General features: G+C 48.7%; 1 protein-coding gene across 3 annotated transcripts in view; it reads right to left on the reverse strand.

Annotated features, from left to right (window-relative positions):
- Positions 1-2,655: 2,655 nt before the first annotated feature.
- CEACAM20 (CEA cell adhesion molecule 20) overlaps positions 2,656-19,465 on the reverse strand; it is a 55,025-nt gene continuing 38,215 nt past the window's right edge. For all 3 annotated transcript variants that reach the window (XM_044378157.3, XM_048223784.2, XM_048223782.2), the window contains 11 exons: positions 18,814-18,891; positions 17,965-18,243; positions 17,217-17,498; positions 15,747-16,025; positions 12,767-13,045; positions 10,392-10,506; positions 10,099-10,184; positions 9,205-9,293; positions 8,806-8,841; positions 8,185-8,307; positions 2,656-4,858 (listed from right to left, as the gene is read on the reverse strand). In XM_044378157.3, the coding sequence (XP_044234092.1) occupies positions 4,811-4,858; positions 8,185-8,307; positions 8,806-8,841; positions 9,205-9,293; positions 10,099-10,184; positions 10,392-10,506; positions 12,767-13,045; positions 15,747-16,025; positions 17,217-17,498; positions 17,965-18,243; positions 18,814-18,891 (1,694 nt within the window). In that variant the 3' untranslated portion in view covers positions 2,656-4,810. The remainder of the gene's footprint in view (positions 4,859-8,184; positions 8,308-8,805; positions 8,842-9,204; positions 9,294-10,098; positions 10,185-10,391; positions 10,507-12,766; positions 13,046-15,746; positions 16,026-17,216; positions 17,499-17,964; positions 18,244-18,813; positions 18,892-19,465) is intronic.

Here is a 19,465-nt window from a genome sequence, read left to right on the forward strand (position 1 = left end):
GTAGCTGCTGGGGGCTGCGACTGTGTGCGTCCTAGTTTCTGTGGGGCGCCCAGACGAGGAGCAGGACCTGGAGGCCCAGGCGTACATGCGGGGGCAGTGGCTGACTTGGAAAAGGCTGGCCTGGGACCGCCTGGACGGTCCCCTCCCGGGCTCCCGCTGCTTTGTCAGACCCTTGGCGCGCCGTCTCCTTTTCGGTCCTCAAGCCCAAAGATAGTGGCTACAAGCCCGTTACACAGTCCGGGGAGCTGCTGTCAAGTCCTTCAAGAATCTGACTTGCTGATATGTTTTTGTCGCTCATGATAGTAAAATAGCAAGAATCGTTTTGTTTTTTAAATAGAGTTCTTTCTCTGCCTATAAGACTTTAAGGATCTGGTCTCTAACCCTCCCCTTCGCTTTTTGCCCCATCTCCTGACCATTTTTCTCTCTCCGTTGCGGCCACGCTGGCCTTTCCACCTTCTCCGGCAACTCCATTAGGCTCCCCCTTCGGGACCTTTGCACGTGCTTGTTTTTCATGCTGGCTGGCAGACTCTTCCTTTGAGAATTCCCCTGGATTCTGGCCATCTGGTCTTTAGACAGATGTCACTTTCTCACGGGCATTCCCCTATTAACGTTGTAAACTTGCAAACAAACCCTTCACTCCCCCACATACTCCCTGCCTCCCTCCTCACTTTATTTATTCTCTAGAGAACTTCTTACTATCTAACATATTTTGTAGGTATTTATTTGGTCTGCTGTGTATCTGCTTTCACCATGAGACTATCAATTGCACAGGGGGAAAGATTTGTATTTACTTTGATTAGTGCCGTATCCCCAGCATCCTAAGGTACCTGGCACATAATAGACGCTCAATAAATATTCGGTTTGTTTTGAATAAATAAAGATTCCTGGCCCTTTGTTAAACACATTAACATCTCCTTAACTGGGACAATCACCCTGTGAGAAAACAGCGATGTTTATTTTCACCCCACCAGGGAGAAGCTGACAATGGAGCCCTGCTGTATGAAAATATGGCATTTTAAAGGCTTTTTTTTTTCTTTTTTAGTGCTGTCAAAGTACTCCTGTAGTTTTCTTCACATAACTTCTAACAACAAATTACTGCTATTTGAAAGGTAATCTCTACCCCCCAAAATTTCTTACGATTGGTTATCGTGGGTTTTTTTAAAAAAAAGATTTAGGTTGGGGGCGCCTGGCTGGCTCAGTCGGTACAGCATGCGACTCTTGATCTCCGGTTTGTGGGTTTGAGCCCCACATTGGGTATAGAGATTACTTAAATAAAAAAAACTTTAAAAAATAAAAATATTTATTTTGTATCTGGTTAACCTACTGAAATGTTAGGAATTCTTTTTTTAAAGGATTTTTATTTATTTATTTGAGGAGAGTGTGTGTGCACACAGATGAGAGAGAGGCTGACTCCCTGCTGAGCAGAGAGCCCAACATGGGGCTCAGTCCTAGGACCCCAAGATCATGATCTGAGCCGAAGACAGATGCTTAACTGAGCCTCCCTGGTGCCCCTGAAATGTTAGGAATTCTCATAGTATTTCCTTTGATACTCTTGGCTTTTCTAGTGAAACAATCATCTACAGCTAATTATTTCATCTCTTCCTTGCCAGTATTTTTGACCAGATGTTTCCTTTCATTTAGATTGTGTCGGCTATCATTTTCACAGTATCAGTAGAAGTGACATTCTTGCTTGTGTTCTCTTTTTAATGGGCATGCCTCTAATGTTTTAGGGTTAAAGATGTTGTTTTTTAAATGGAAATAGGTAACATTGTTCTTTTAAAAAACTTTTTGCTATTTAAATTTCCAGCACAAAAGTAGAGAGACTGGTTAAAGGGCACCCCTCTTTCAAGCAACTTAATTTTCCACTGGATCTTTTCTCATCTCTAGGCCCACCTGTGCTTTCCACTGTCCTCCTCCCCCAGTGGTTTTGAAGCAAATCCTACACATTATTTCATTTCGTCTCTAAGTGTTTCAGCATGTGTCCAAAAGATAGGGACCGATCTTCAAAGCAAAACTTCAGTAGAAAATAGATACGCATCATGGGGCACCTGGGTGGCTCAGTCAGTTGAGCATCCGACTCTTGATTTCGGCTCAGGTCTTGATCTCAAGGTCATGGGATCCGGCTTTACATCAGATTCCACACCCAGGAGATCCTCTCTCTCCCTCTGCCCCTTCCCACCTGCTAGCACGCTCTCTCTCAAAAACAAACAAAAAAAGATATGCGTCATAACCACTGGACACAGAGAATGCAAAATTACTATGATTAGCAGAAATGATTACAAACCACAAGACCCAAGAGAATTAATTAAAAGAAATGAACATCAAGAAGAGGCTAGAAAGGCATTGAATATGAAACAGATAATGATAAACATTTATATACAACTCTGTGCCAGGTACTGCTTTAAGGTCCTTATAAATGTTTCTCACTTAGTCCTCATAACAATTCATACAAGGTTGGACTGTTAACTTCCATTTTACGGAAGATGACATTGAGGCCCAGAAGTGTTAAGTAACTTACCCTGGATTGTATTGTGAGGGCAGAGCTGGGATTGAGTCCAAGAAGTCTGTTGCTAGAGTTCATGCTATTAACTTTTACGTTATATTGCCCCCTGCCCATATATCAACATCTTTCCTCTACATAAGCAATACTGAGTGTGCAAACAAGACAGGACAGTTTATATTTATTCATAATAGAAGCAAAAACATGAAGCCTATGAAGAAACCTTCAAAACTCCAACGACAGACATAAAAGATAAAGAATCACCATACTACAAGCTGTGTTGTAAAGACATCAAATCCTGCAGAATGATTACAGATTCAGTACGTAAATATGACAAAATCATGAGAGGATGCTTTGACCATGAGCTCATCTTCCTTTTTTCCTGTATTTTTTCGATTTTTTAAAATTTGAGATATTCAGACATTAATGCATTAGTAATATATAATTTAAAACTGACTTCGCTTTTTGTTTGCTCTTTTTTCTTCTTTCACTATCAACAAGACGGTAAGTTTTACTTCCAGGAGCGCCCGAATCCTGACCTAACCTGGATGTTATGGAGACTTCAGAACAGATATGACTGAGGAACAGGAACTCATTCTAGAGAGATGCCCATTGAACCCAGAGGTTTCTCTATCAGCTGTTTGGGGATTGAGTTCTGTTGGCCAGGATTTGGGTGGGGGCTCAACTCGTGCTGAGAAACAAGAAGGTCAAGAACCCATTTGCTCTAAATGCTGGATGATAAAGGCAAGAGTCACTAGATGGGGAGTATAACCTGTCCCCGGGATACTGGGGGGTGGCAGGTTCTTGGCAGTGTGTGGGGGGGGGGAGACAGCCCTTTTCCTCTTCTCAAACTATAAACATTGGAGGGACCCAGGGCTTAGTTACCAGCCCCTACTTATTCTGTCTTTATCCACTTTCTTTGCAATCTGTAGGGGAAAGGGTTAACTCAACAGGCCTGGAGTATTCAAACCCAAGAAGGGCCTATTTCCATAACTAGCTCTTGCTTGGCTTCTAGGAACCGGGCTCTCGTAATGTTCTATATGATAAAGGGTTTTTGCAGGCCTGAGGCCTTGAGCCATGCTGCACCAGCTTGTCCATAGTTTATACAAACAATGTGCTCTATGGTGAACACCAGCTTTCCTTCTCTAGGGGTCTGGAGCTTCAGTGGCAGGTCAGTCCTATAATATATGCCCATGTGACTGACCTCCTATAAAAACCCTGAACACTCAGGTTCAGGGTGAGCTCCCTGGGTTGGCAACCCTTCACAAGTGTTGTCACACATCATTGCTGGGGGAATTCCCTGGTAACTCTACTGAGAAAGGACACTCGGAAGTTTATGCATGGTGTCCTCCAGACCTCACCCCAGGTCCTTTCCCTTTGCTGATTTTATTCTCTATCTTTTTGCTATAATAAACCATGACTATGAGTATAATAGTCTGGGTCCTGTGAATCCTAGCAAATCATCCAGCCTGAGGGTGGTCTTGGAGAACCATGACACAAGATCTCCTACAGCCCCATAACTTTAAACGCCACTAACAACTCCCAGATATGTATCTCTCCTACCCTGCTCTATCTAGACTTTTATGAACAACTGCCTGTTTTATTCTCCAGCTAATCTATTTTTGACATGCTTAAAGCAAATTCTTGACTTTCCTTCTCTATCCCAAATGTGCTCCTCCCTCATTGTTGCCTCAAAGTGGCCTGCCGGTCATCCACGTGCTCTGGCCAAAAACCCGGGAGTCGTCCTTGACTCCTCACTCTAGCTTCACCAAATCTAACTCTCACCGCCTCCACCCCCGAATCCCCTGGGATTCTAAGCACCTTGCATCTGTTCCTCCCCAGGTGCCTTGGTCTCTCACGTCATTCTGTTTTTTCCTGTCGTCATCTCTTAATATCTCCTTGTTTCTCATCTTCTGCCATGATTTGAAAAGACTGGCCACTGTATTCCTCCCCTGCTCATCTCCGGCTGGCTCACACCCTCCACGCCCAGCTGCTGTGTCCACCACCAGTGTTTGCCCATCCTCGTGACACAGCTATGGCATCTCCAGCTGCTGGGGCTCGAATCTTGGCCCTCTTATTCTGGGTCACATTCTCCCTGTTTTTATTGCTTTTAAAGAAACATGAATCAAAAGCCCAAGATTTGGTGGCAGCTAGGGTCCAGAGCTTGAAAAACACATTAGAACAGAATGTCACGAGGTCTACAAAGAGAATGGCTGGAAAATCAGAGGCACCCAATAAATTTCATTGAAGATGTGATTGAGCGTGACTCCTCTAGGATTTCTGGAGAAAGGAAATCTGCTTCCGTTAGACTCAGGGGTTGATTTGGCAGTAAAGGTTGTGTTCTGGATTCACGAGCACCTGTTACACAAAGAGAAAAGATGAGTTCCATTCCCTGGGTAGGCCTTCTTGGCTTACTTGCTATATTTAGTCCAAGGCCCCGACACTCTGGCACTGTCCTCCATCCTTGGAAATTCCAAAGATCTTCCTCCTATCTTACTATGCTTCAGTCATGCTGGTACCTCTGTGTTCCTGTAATGGCCCATACACTTCCCTACCATGGACGATAGACTCTAAAGTGTCCCCCATAATCCTCACCTCCTGCTATTTGTGCCCTTATGTCATCCCCTTCCCTTGAGGGCAAGACCTGTGACTTGCACCTAACCAGTAGAATATGGCAAAATGGCAGGCTGTGCATGATGGCAGGTACTGATTCTGTTATGTAAGATTGTGACTTCTGTCTTGGCTTTGAAAAGGCAAGATGCAATCTTGTGAGCTGCCTACGGAGAGGGCCACATGGCAAAGGACGGAGGGCAGCCTCCAGCGGACAGCCAGTAAGACACTGAAGCCCTTGTTATGATAGCCTGCTAGGAACCGAAGGCTGCCGATAACCATGTGAGCTTGGAAGTGGCTCCTTCCCCAGTCAAGCCTCAGATGAGACCTGAGCCTGGGCCAGCACTTTGATTACAGCCTTGCAGAAGGCCCATCTAAGCGTGCTTGGACTCTGGATAGAAACTCTGAGACACTGACATATGCTGTGTTAAGCTGCTACGTGTGTGGTAACTTGTTATGCAGCCACAGATTATCATACACCCACCTCAGAGCCTTTCCACTTAATGCCCCTCAACCTGGAATGCTCCACTCCAGACCCTTCACATGGTTTGCTCCTTGTCATCCCTCCAGAATATTGCAGACACTGAGTTTGCTGACCCAACACTCTTCCCCATATCTTATCCCTTGTCTACTTCTATTGACAAGACTAGGAAGCAGAAGACCTCACTCTCTCAGCCTTCTTTGCAACAAGGAATACCATGTGACAGAATGCTGGCCAAGGAGATAGAAGAGGAATTTCCCTGAGCGAGACTTCTAGGAAGAGCTTTTGCTTTACTGATAAAAGGGAACAAATGTAGCTCTCCTCCCACACGTAGTTTCTGAAATTGAGTTACCTGAGATTCCCCAGTGTTCTCTCAATCACTTTCAGAGGATTTGTATTTTTATTAAAATCCCTGACTATGGCGGCTCCTGGCTGGCTTAGTTGGTAGAGCACAGGACTCTTGATCTTGGGATCATGAGTTCAAGCCCCACACTGGGTGTGGAGCCTACTTTTAAAAAAAGATAATGTTTAAAATCCCTGACTATGATATATAAGACATTCACATCTTTTGAGAATGGATCATCTGTCCATTAGACTAAAGCCAGCCACCCTTCAATCTCCCCTCCACAGTCACTGGTCTGCCCTCTGGAAGAACAGGAACACAGTTGTCGCTCGGCTAAGAGGCAGGACTTCAGACACTAAATTATTGGAGTTCTGTGTCCCTAAAGTTTCTCTTTTCCAAATGTGTCCTGGCCTTCCTCTTTTGCCTCCTAAAAGTCTGACTGGCCACTGACTCCTTCAGAGGATACTGTCTAAAGTCTATCCCAGACGTGGAGTAATCTGGTTAGTCCTGAAGATGGATGTTGTCACTTGTGTCCTCTGAAATAACTTCACTAATCCTTAGAACCAGGAAGCATCACCTGAATTATCTGAACCTCCAATGGGAAGCTCTACTTCCCATTTGCCTGAATAAGCTAATAGCTTTCTTCCTTTTGGGTGATAAAACTGATGATGCCTTTTTTTTTTTTTTAATTTGGCTACCAGGAAAGTCAAAGACAAATGAGAAATATAGGGACAGATACTATGTAGGTCCAGCATATTTATTTTCTTATCCATCCCTTGACTTCCCGCTATTATTAAAAGTATTTTCCTAATTGTGGTTCCTATTTGTAATTTAGCACCGTTATATAGTGTGGTATATACGCTTGCTGTGAATTACCTCAAATCCCCCATGGGAGAAATGTAGAGAAGTAACTATGAAAAAAATAAAAGATTCAAAAAGGAAACAAATTAAAAGGGATAGATGGTTATCAATGCACCGAAGGGGATAGGAATGGAGGGAAATGGAATAGAATGGAAACTGAAGTCAGGGAGTGGAGTGGAATAAATGGCATGGTGTCCAAAAAAATGTAAATAAAAGAAACAGAATAAATAGAAAAGTTGGGGGCGCCCGCGTGGCTCAGTCAGTTGAGCGTCCAACTCTTGGTTTCGGTGCAGGTGGTGATCTCAGGGTTGTGAGACTGAGCCCCACATTGGGCTCTGCACTCAACGGGCGGGGGGGGAGGGTCTGCTGGAGATTCTCTCCCTCTGCCCCTCCCCCTCAAGCTCTTGGATGTATTCTCTCTCAAAAAAAAAAAAAAAAAGGAGTAAAGTGAAATGGACAGAAAGGAAATGGGTGGTGTAGGAGTGCCCACAGGACTGACTCCATCTTGTTCATGTCTGCGAGATGACCTCGCTTGGGGCTACATGTTCCTGGCCCCTTGCAGGTTAGGGTATGCCCCTACCCCCCAACGAATATGGGAAGGCTTGTTCCGGTCTTCCCTAAAGTTGTTTAGATAACTGGTAGAGATAACATAGTTTCTTCCCCACCCCCACCGCTTCTGGTGCACAGGTGGCGGCAAGAGGTCTGTTAAGCATTAGACCCTGTGACTTCACTGTATACAATCTGTGGACTGAGATCAGGACTTCGTGGAGAATTGCTGCGCTGCTGCCTGATTGTCGTTCACCTGATGCCCCGTCGGTAAGCTACCCCGAATGAAACTCTGTGTAAATGGTATGGAGACACCAGCTTTGTTTTCTGGTCTCTGAGAACCTTCTCAATTTGGGGGATACATTCTTGCCCCTCCTCCACCTTTTTTTTTTTTAAGATTTTTTTATTTATTTATTTGACAGAGATAGAGACAGCCAGCGAGAGAGGGAACACAAGTAGGGGGAGTGGGAGAGGAAGAAGCAGGCTCCCAGCAGAGGAGCCCGATGTGGGACTTGATCCCGGAACGCCGGGATCACACCCTGAGCCGAAGGCAGACGCTTAACCGCTGTGCCACCCAGGCGCCCCAACCTCCTCCACCTTCTAACAGGTGGGGTGAAAATAAATGTGATGGAAACATGGAACGGAGTAAAATCAAGTGGACTGGAAAGGAACAGAATGAAATGAAGTAGAACATGATAGGATGGAAATGAGTGGAATGGAACTGAAAAATAATGAAGGGAAAATTATCTTGATGGTTTATCCTACAGATTTTCAGCAAGGAGGAAAAGACAGGTTGGTGACAGCTCTCCACCTGTCCAAAGATTCAGGATGGCATAAAATTACCTCGTAGTTTGACTCTATGTTTCCTTTCGGTAGACTGGGGACCAATGGATCCAATGCAACTTTGGGCAGTGGTTTTCTGGGGCCATGAGAATAGTTCCTGGGGGTTGTTGATGGTGGATCCTTCTGCAAGTGAATGGTGAGATCAGTTAGGGACCATGGGCACAGACTGCCTTAAAATCACAGGGGCTGGAAAGTGCCAGCCTGCACTCTTCAGAGACCCCAGGGAGCAATAGGCTTCACCAGATTCTTACAAAGAATCAGAAGTGGATGTAAGTTTAGGACCCAAGGTCCTGCCCCCAACCTAGAACTCTGTCTTTTCACCTGGCTATATTTGCAACCTCTACTCTAGAACTTCCTTTGCACCCACCATGTGCTAGCTATAGCCACCTCGTTTGCAATCCAATTCAGAGCTCTGGAGGTAAAAGGAACACAGTAGGAACCAGAGACCTAGACTCTGACCCAGCTGCCTCTGAGGCCTCGGGCCACTTCCTCCCCATCCCTGGCCTTGCAATGTACGGTAAAGATTTATACAGGATGGCTTCTCAGACTTGTCAAATACAACATTCTCAGACTGTATTCCCACTGCAGCTTTTTAAATCAAACCCAGCAGGGCCAACATACCTCATAAAACTGCGCTTGGGGGTCTGGTGGCAGCCCCTGGGGGAAAAGAAAGTACTGAAGAGGTCATGGGCTTGGGATGGGGACCATTCCCAGAAATTCTCAGAAACAGCTTTGGCCTCAGAGGCAGTTACATCTCTCCTGATTCCCAGAGGAGCTCAAGGCATTGTCATGTTGAAGGGCAAGAAGACAAGGAGAAGAGATGGAAAGTGAAGGAGGATCTGGGGATCCCCAGAGAAGGCGGGGGAGGAGATGCAAAGAGACCCAAGCTAGCACTGGATATCCTCAAGAGAACATGCCTCACTCCCCAACCCAAGAGATGGGACTGGAACAGCCCTGCTGGGCTGGGAAGGGGCCAGATAATCAGGGGAACAGGGAGGGTCCCTCTGGAGCATTGCTCACCTTTTTGACTCCAACCTGTCCTTGAGGTTCAGGTGAGGTGGCGGACATGGGCCTCGGCCAGTCTAGAGAAAGGGAAGGCCAGCCTGGGGCTGGAGTTAGGAAGAGATGTGAGGGAAGGGGCCATTTTCCTGGTCACTCTTATCCCCAGAAAGGTAGTGGCAGAACCCTTCCTTCCTTCCTTCCTTCCTTCCTTCCTTCCTTCCTTCCTTCCTCCCTCCCTCCCTCCCTTCCTCCCTTCCTCCCTTCCTCCCTTCCTCCCTTCCTCCCTTCTTTCCTTCCTTGGGTTCCCCATCATAGCTCCAGTGAGCTTGACCTGGAAATGTCCTGGAAATCTAGCTCTGGGTGGATGTGGCTGTGTGATGAGATGGATGAGGGCAGAAATCTAAGACCTAGCCCTAGTGGGCCCTCTGTAGCGTGGGTTTATCCTTTATCCTTCCTGGACATGGATTTCCTCTCTGTAAAACTGAGCTGGATTGGACAGTTTCTAGGGCTTCCATTTTTGGGGGGAGGCATCCTTCCAGAATCCTAGCCCAGAGATGTCGAAGATGTTTCATTTTGCCTTTAGTCAGCTCCCATCCATCAGTAGAGGGCACAGGAAGCACCGTGTTGAGACGGGTTATAAGGCTGACTTTGAGTTCAGCAGGGATGAGAGTTGTGATTGATTCTTTCTGTCTACAGCGATCAGCTAGCAAGGTTTTCTGAGAGTGAAGAAGGACAGAATGGCAACAAATGCCCTATTTTTTGCTCTGGCTGTTGGAACAGGCAGAACTCCTCAGAGTTCTTGGCTCCAATCTCATCCATGATCTCTAGTGGCAAAGCTGGGAGCAGAGGCCCAGGCTCCCCATACCAGCACCTTCCCCAGCCCCCCATCGCATCAGCCATGAAGTCACTTACTGGAACAGGACTCTGCATGGGGCCCCTCCGCAGAGGTGGGTGTTGCTCCCTCCTGGATGGGGTCCTCTGCTTTTTTCCTTGAGAACCTGAAACCCCAAATCCCTCATTCTTCTGCCTCCAGCCCTTGCCATTTTCACAGGCCCTACCCATATCTCACATCCATTCTTGGGCGACGTCCCAAACCCCCTGAGTTCCCCAGTTGCTACAGACACACCTCAGCACCATGGTCAGCAACACTTCCGGCCAGGCAGGCCCCCCTGCAGGCCATGCCCCTACCCCATTCCCAGCTTTACCATCTGGCGTTTCTGTTGCAGACGAAACAGCCCAGCCCTGCGGACAGGGCAGTGACAGTCAGGGCCCCGACGGCAATGCCAGCAATGACTCTTGCAGACAGGGATGACCTGGGAGCTGGGCAAGGAGAAAGAATCAGGACCCTGGTCTGACACACCCTCATGCCTGCCCCCATCCCCATTCCCAAGCTCTGGCTTTATCTCTACTGTCACTTGATGAACACGTGTTTTCCAGTCACTGGGAGGCAGCATTTTATGGAGTCATTTCTGCAGTCAATGGCCTATTCACATCTCAGTTGTGTGACCTTGACCATGCTACTTAACCTCTCTGTGCTTCACTTGTCTCCTCTGTAAAACAGGGATAATAGTGTCAGTGGTTGCTGAAAAGATTCAACAGAAGGGTATTCATGTTCCAACTATGGAATGTTCAACATGCTTAACACAGAACAGTATTTAGACCCATGGAAAGTGGTCAGTTAATGGTGGGATGACAATACTGCTTGGGGATGATGGATCAAATATGGCTTTCAGAGGAAAGGACTTTGAAAACCAGAAACCTGGCTTTCTCCCTCTCCATTTTCCCCCTCATTTTCATGCCTGAGTCACCTTTGACTCTCTGGGCCCTGTGACCACGGACAAGTGACCTCCCCTTCTGAGTCTCATTGCCTCATCTGCAAAGTGAGGGAAATGGTACCCCCCGCACAGTGATGATGTGAAGATGAAATGAGATCGTGAATGTTCATGCCGGGCACACCACAGCTGATGGATTAATAAATGGCAGCTGTAATCATTAACGTGGGCCTGTGTTTGCCCATCCGGCTTCTGCCCAGAAGCCTTCCCAAAGGGGTGAAGTCCAGCCGCAGGGATTAGGAAGGCAGCCATGAGGAGCAGGGGGAAGAGGAAGGGGCTCTCTGCTTTGGAGGGGCAGGAGGGGGCTTCCAGGATGCATTGGGGGTTCTTAGTTTCATTCGTTGAGCCTTCATTTCTTTCTGTGTCAAACAAGCATAGCCACTGGCAACCCTCTAGGCTTTGAGGGGATTAAGTGAGATCCCACGTAGGAGTAAGAGTGCTATGCCTGACGCACAGTCGGTACTTGATAAAAGGCGAGGATATGATCCAATGATGATGACCATAGAAGCTGCCATCCATCAGGCTCTAAGCTCCACGGGGCCTTCACACATGATCTCATTCAAATCCTACAACACCCCCATGACTAGCAACCGTTCTCACTGCTTCCTCCTCCGAGCCTCTGTTTCTCCATTCATCACATGGTCTTCACAAGACCAGAGAGTTGTTTTGAAGATTAAATAAGGTAGTTTGGGAAGTTGCACAGGGTCCTCCACTCGGTCACAACTAAGAACATGACTCCTGAGGTGGCCAGCCTGGTTTCGAACCCTAGGACAGGGCTCAGTCTTTCCTACACAACAGAGATGCTAGCAGGCCCAGCTCAGAGCTGGCTGGCAGGGGGCACCCAAGCAGCGTTTGCTGATACTGTGTAGGGAAAGGCTCGTTTCAGGCATGCGGCACAGGCTCAATAAAGAATAATTTTATTTGTTTAATAAACACAATATGCCAGGCACTGCCATAAAAACCTTACAAATGTTGGTTAATTTTCAACGACCCTATGATATAAGCACAACTCTTATGTTTGTTTTACCCACAAGGAATCAGAGGCCCAGAGAGGTTAAGCAGCATGCCCAAGGTCACACAGCCAGTAAGTATTGGAGCTGGGATACAAAACTCTGGCTAACGGCGACACTGTGTTGCCCTCTCAAGAACTCAGGACAGAAATACAGGGCCAGTCACACCCAGTTGTTATTAATATAATTCCTATAATTAGGGACACCTGGGTGGCTCAGTCGGTTAAGCACCTGCCTTCAGCTCAGGTCATGATCTCAGGGTCCTGGGATCGAGTCCTGCATCGGGCTCCTTGCCAGGCAGGGAGTCTGCTTCTCCCTTTCACTCTGTTGCTCCCCCTGCTCGCTCGCTCTCTCTCTCTCTCTCTCGCTCACTCGCTCTCAAGCAAATGGAATCTTTAAAAAAATATAATTAATATAATTCCGACCAGTTCACTCCTTCCCTCATTGACTATCTCCCTGACTCATTGTACTTCTAAACAACTCTGGAAGATAAGGCACCACAATCCCCATTTCCAGGTAAGAAAACTGAGGCTCAGAGCAACCTAGAGGGTTTCCAGGGCACGCAGCTAGGAAGGAGAGGTTCTAGCTCCCAAGCATTACAGGCTGGGATTCAGCAGCTCCAGACTGGGAACCTGCCCCATGTAACACACTCGTTGTCACACTAGAAGTCTAGAGAGTGGGGCTGCCCTCTGGGGAAAGCTGCCTGGACCCCAGGGGAAGGGGCACCGAGGTACTCACCTACCACTCTGACTAGGACCGAAGCAGAGCGGGCCAGCTGGGTCAGTGGGTTGGAGGCCGTGCAGTTGTAGATGCCCTGGTGTTCCCAGGTCAGGACCCCGATGATTAACTGCTCCCCCATATACACAGTGGTGGAGTGTTCAATGGTCCAGTGAAACTTAGCGCCCGGCTGGGACTCCGCCTGACACTGCAGGGTCAGGCTGGAGTTGAGCTCCGCCTTGATGGTGCTGACCACCCCGGACGCTGCCCTGCTGGTGATGGCCACTTGATCGGGGCCATCTGTGTGCAAAGGCAAATATTATCCACCGGTGAGTTTTCTTGTTATGCCTGCTCTCCTTCTGTATTGGAAGCTTTACCCCTTTCCCTCCCTTCTCAGGTATAACTAACAGAATTCTAGGTGGTAGCCTGGAGAACAAAGGCTCTTTCAACAGCCATTGAAAGGAGTCTTGGCAAGATGTTCCCTTTTCCTCCTTAGTTGCCAAGCAGGCAGACTGAGGTCTACAACGTGGAAGGGAGAAACCCAAAGCAAAACCAGCATCAAAATAAAACACAAACCCCTGCCCTTGCAAAAGTGAGCTTCACCAGGGAGCCTCATAAAGCACCCAGGCTTCCCAAATTGTTGCTGTGTCCTGTGAGCATAGCCCCACGCTTCCAAAAACTTTACCATTCTGATGGACTTTCTTACTGAAGAGCAAATAGCCCTGTTGCAATATTTAAATTTATATCCGTGTATTCTCCAAAGTAGAGATACTTGTGGAGTTCCTTCCTGAAGCCAGAAGGACAGCACTGGCACTTGGCTTTCCTCCCACATGCACGAAGGAAGCAAACGAAATGGCTGTTGAGTTTCTCATGCAAACTAAGAGTTGGGTCTTTGTCTTATTTAAATTAATGTGAACTAGTGGAAAGAAGGATGCAAAGAGTTTCTGGTTGGGACACTCCAGGAAGGAGGAAAATCCTGCCCCCATCCCCTCCTAGGTATCCTTTGATATTCTCCCCATCCGAACCCCATGGCCAACAGGATCCCTTAGGATCTTCCCATCCCGGTGTCAAATCCTCCACACAGCAGCCAGAGGGTCTCCCTAAGTACAAACTTGATACTATCCCTCCCCTGCTCAGAACCCTCCATGGCTCCCCAGTACCCTTAGCACAAAGGCCATGGCTGATGAGCTCATTCACAATCGTGCCCTTGCAGACCCCTCTAGCCCCACCTCTCACCTCTCCACACCTCCCACTCTCAATTCAGAAAAAAGATCCTACTTGGATTCCTTCTTTATCATGGTTCCTTTTACTTCAGAGCCTTCACACATTCTCTTCCTTCTTTGGAATGCTCTTCCCGGAGTCTGCTCTACCTAGCTAACTTACTCGTCCTCTGGATCTCCTGGTAGACACCACCTTTCACAATGAGCCTTCCCACATCCCCCAGACCGGTGGGGGCTTCCTTTGGGTTGCCCAAATCCTGTCGTCCCATGGCAGCCCTCTTGACACTATTTTGTCTTGGCCTGATTATCGACCTCTCCATCCCGAGTAGGCTGGGAGCTCCAAAAGTCATGGCTGTTATGTATCAAGCACCCCACATTTGCTCAGCAGAGAGGGAGAGCAAAAGAGCAGTTTTCAGTTTCAGGACTGAAGTGGGAAGGGAACAAGAGAGCAGCAGTGTATGTAACCCCCATCTCCTTACGCCCCGTTACTTAACACGTATACACGTGGACCCTACTTTCTCTTGCTGCAGGCACCTCCTCTCCACTTCAGCTCATGGCGGCTACATCATCTGAGTGGCTCAGGCAAAAACCCTGGAGTCTGTCCCTTTCTCTTTCACTTGTGTCAACAGCAGCAAATCCTGAGTTTTAGATTCAAAATGAATCCATGGTCCCATGGTCCAACCACTTCTCATTCCCCTGACAGACAACTATGGCCACCCTGACAAGGGGCCTTGCAGACTTCTGACAGCAGGAGTTTCAATAACCAAGTGCCCAGCCCCTGAAATCCACTGCCAGCCCTCCCATGGGCTGCACCTGACCTGTACCTGAGCATGTTGGGGAAACTGAGGCAGGCCCCTTCCTTAGAGATACAGAGCTCCCCAACAGCCTTGATGATGTTCCTCAGACTGCATGGTGGTCTCCATGCTTCCACCCAACCTTTTCTCCCTCCCCCTCCCTCGCTTGCTCAGGGTGGGACAAGCGTCTCGGTCACTGGCTCCCCCAGCCTTCCAAGGCTCCCTCTCCACGTTTCTGCACAGGAGCATTCCTCCTACTAAAATCCTTGCACGTGTCACTCCTTTAATCCTACCTTGGAGTCTGCCTCTCCAAGGCCCCAAACAAACGCACCACTTTCTCAACCTCCTCCCTCTCCCCTGCTTCCACCCCACAGACAAAGGTCCAGGATGCCCTGTGAAAACCTAAGTCCAATCCTCTCCTCCCTCCCCTCAGAGCCTTCTGTTGCTCCTGATGCCCTCTCCACGGTTCACAGCGCCCTGCAGGATCTGCCCCCATCCTTTCACCTCCCGACCTCTCCTGTTCCGTCCTCCCCTTAATTCACCTGCGTGGTTGCCTTGGCCTCCTTGGGTTCCTATGCCCACTGCTCATCACCCACCTCACACGCTGCTCCCTCCCCCGGCGCCCTCTTTCCTTAGCTGCCTGCAACGTTCTGCGTGAACACCGCCTCCTCAGGGAGGCCTCCCCTGACTACCCCACCTAAGACCGCAGCACCTTCCCCTCCCAACTTCTCCTGTCCCTCCTGCTGCCTCGTGGTTCTCCTCGGCCCCTCCCGACACACCATGCCTCTCCCTTGCTTAGCTGTTTAAGGTGTGTCTGCCCACTAGAATGTAAGCCCCACAAGGACGGGGGCTTTGCCTTGTCCCGTGCCCAGACATGCCTGGCACAGAGCAGGTATTCAATAATTGTGGAACAAATGGCTAGAAGGAGCAACCAAAAGGGAGGGAAGGAGGACAAGAAGAGGACAAGGTCCGGCTTGGGTGACTCACAGCTGATGGTGAGCGTGAGGGGCTCGCTTCGTGCCTGGCTGCCCCAGTTCCAGACCTCACACTCATAGGGGCCCGTGTCATCTCTCTGAAGGCCGTGGATGACCAGGCTCCTGTTGTCGGCCGACAGTACCAGGTGCTCACTAGGCAGGAGGGCCTGGCCCCTCAGGAACCACAGGACTCCAGCCCCCTTGTGGGAGGTCTGGCAGGTCAGGGTCACAGAGCTGGCATTCTCCATGAGATTCAGGCTTGGGGACACAACGCTGGGCTTGGTCAGCATTTCTGGAAACACACAGAGACACGGGGTGGGTGTCAGGGACCCTTCCCCAGTCTCCTGCCCAGGCGGGTGCCACAGGGCTTTCCAACAATATGCGTGTATGTGTTGTGGGTGGTGTGTGTGTGTGTGTGTGTGTGTGTGTGTGTGTGTGTTCTTTGCCTATGATTGCATTGTATGGAAGGTATGAGTGTGTGCTGTGTGACAATTATGCATGGTATGGGTTTCGTGTGTATGGTGAGTGTGCGGTGTATGGACATGTGTGTATGAGTTTGTGTGTGTTGTACAGATGTTTTGTGACTATCACTGAGTGTGTATTGCGTGTGTATATTTTCTGCATATGAGTGTATGTCGTGTGTGGTATCGTATGTGTTACGCACATGTGTTGTATGGTGTTCTATACGCTTTGTGTGTGACTGTGTTGTGTGTGTGGTATGTAGATACTGAGTATGTGTAACGTGTGTCAGTGTGTACGTGCGCAGAGGGTATCGAATGCATAGTGTGTGGTGTATTTTCTGTGTTGTATGTGAGGGTGTCGAGTGACTGTAATGTGTGTGTTGTGTGTGTGTTACATGTTGCATGCATGTATGTTTTACACAACAGTGTATGTGTGTTTGCGGTGCTGTTTGTGGTATATGTGTTGTGTGTGCGATACGTATGTCTGTGTTTTACGTGAGTATATCCCGTGTGTGGCACGTGTTGTGTGTATGTGTGAGTGTGTTGCTTGCATGTGTTGGGGTCTGTGTAAGCTTGTGATGTAGGTCAATGCTGCGTTATGTGTTGTATGCATGTTGTGTGTGCTTTGCATGCATGTTGTGTGTTGGTTGTGGTGTATTCATTGTGCGTGAATTACGTGTGTCTTGTGTGTGTTGTGCATGTGTGTGAGTGTGCTGTGCATATGTGGTTACTATTTCTGTGTTGAGATGTGTGACTACTGTGTTAGTGTTTGTATGGATAGAGAATCAGCCCCCCACCAGCTTTCGGAGAATCAAAGAACGGCCAGCCCACAGAGAGCCAACAAGGTCTTGTGGAAGATGGGCCGAGCCAGGAGCCGGGTCCTTCTCTGTGGTCAGAGCCCTGTTCTGCCTCCAGCCACGTAAGAAATCCCCACTCTTCTGGGTCCCCCTGAACCTCTGGGATATTGGCGTAGCTCTGATTCTCAGAGGAACGAAGGAGAGGAACAGGGCAAAGAGACTCACCAAGGACTCGGACTTCAAGAGCCCCCAGGCGGAGCAGGTGGGTGGCGTTGTTGGACGCCAAGCACCTATACATGCCTTCATGTTCCGTGGACATGGCCTGGATGGTGAATGTTCTCGTGGTGGAAAATGGAGCCGAGTTATTGTTGAGAAACCAGGAGTGGACGGCAGGTGGATAAGACTGCGTTTCCACAGAGAAGGTCATGGTGGAGCCCTCTAGCACCTCAACCACCTCCCCGCTGGATACACCAGAATCCAACTTGATTTCAAATGGATCAGGACCATCTGGAAGGACAAGAACAATCACAGCAGTAATGATCACATCAGCAACGGCTCTCTTAGGGAGACCTCGGGAGTCAATAAATATTAATATTTCTCGTCTCCCCACCCAAGCTCTGGATCAATTACAAAGGAGATACAGGAGTCTAATGGAAATTAAACGTCAGCCTTCTCCCTGGGTAAAGTAGGATCGTAAGACACATCTAAAGCATACCAGCAAATGCTCTTTCCTTGCCCCTACCCAGGCAAGATTTTGTAGCAAACATCTGAAGGTTAAGGAACTTAGTTTTGGATATTTTAACTTGGATGTTTCCAGTAGAGTCCAAGTAGAGACAACAAGGAGTTAGTTATACATCTGGAGTCCAAGGGTAGACAAGTCCACATTTCAGTGGTATCGGAAGCTGTGAGACTAGAGGAAATTACCCAGAAAGGGGTATCAGTGAGGAGCTGGGGAGAACAGACAGGGACTCACAGTTCACGGTCAGGAAGGTGGGGTCACTGCTCTGGACCTGGCGGAAACCCTCGGCTTTGCATTTGTAAGTCCCAGAGTCCTCCCGCCGCACAGTGAGGATGGTGAGTTTCTTTCCATCTGTAGACAGCAGCATGCGCTCATGGAACACCAGGGGGACATCGTTGGCGAACCAGTGGATGGTGACATTGGCATTCTTGGTGTCACAGAAGAGGGTCACCTGTCCCCTCTGCTCTATGGCAGTGTCCTGGCTGATTGAAATGGTGGGCCTGGCCAGCAGTTCTGCACGGGGAGAAATAGAGAGGAGACAGAGGCAGAGACAGAGGAGGACCAAGCAAAACGTAGCTCCAGAGGGACCCAGAGAGACTGGACCGGAATTGCCAGAAGACAGGGGAGCTCAATGCCTGGACTCAAATGCTAGATCTGCTGCTCATTCTAAGTGTGATCATGGGCAACTTACTTCCCCTCTCTGAGCCTCGTTAAAGCGGCTTGGACAAATAAAGCAGAAGGATCTGAGGACAGTGGGTCAATTAGTATCAGCTGTAAGGAGAATCACGTTTGTAACTGGGATGCCAGCCAGATCCCACTGCCCACTTCGTAGCCAACCTTTCCACCCACAACCACAGGCCACCCCTCTACCCCTGCCCCCAATACAACTGATCTGACCGGTTGTTGCCAGAGCCTGGCCGGGCCAATCAGATTTGTCCTGTTGGGACTCTGGGCATGGAATCCTGATGGGTGCTTAAGGATGAAGGCAGGCATCAAAATGATAGCCTTGTTTTCTGTGCCCATGTCTCTGAATCGGCCACGAGTCTGGGGTCCCAGACCTGGACAGAACAACATCCTTCTCACCTTGGGTGATGTTAAGTGGGCTGGCAGCAAGGGTGAGCTGGGCTGCAGCTGGCAGACTCCACATGGTCAAAAGTGAGGCTGGCGGGGAAGAGAGAAGAGGCATTCAGAGAAGGAGAGGTGTGTGTGCGGGGGGTTCAGTTATGGTCTTCATAGAGGGAGGTCTAGGTCACGGACATGACACTTCACCCCTAAGGCTTGACTCCTAGCCATTACTCACTGACCATGTGACTTGTGGCATGTTTGTAATCTTCTTGAGCCCCAATTTGTCCAGCTGTAGAATGGCCATAATATCACCTGCATCTTAGGGTGGCTGTGTCGTGGTAATGAACACTGGCAAGCAGCAAGCTGTAATGGGGCCCCCGAGGGTCACTGTGCCCCCTCCCAGAATGCTCACCCTACAGGAGGTACATGACCGGTCTCCTCATTCCACACAGAGGGAAGGAGATGCTCCGAGAGGTGGAGTCCCTTTCCGAGACCATTTGAGTTCAGTGGCAGAAGCCAAACTTGAACCTGGCCTGCCAGCGCCTAAGGAATGTGTTCTTAACACCAAAATTCCTCCTGTGAGCCCAGGGATGGGCACAGAGCTGATCCCTAATAAACAGGAACTTCTATTATCTCTGGTGGGGGGAATTAACCTTTGGTACTTCCGCAG

The sequence above is a fragment of the Ursus arctos genome, unplaced genomic scaffold (assembly GCF_023065955.2).
Source record: "Ursus arctos isolate Adak ecotype North America unplaced genomic scaffold, UrsArc2.0 scaffold_19, whole genome shotgun sequence".
In the NCBI taxonomy this organism is placed as follows: domain Eukaryota; kingdom Metazoa; phylum Chordata; class Mammalia; order Carnivora; family Ursidae; genus Ursus; species Ursus arctos.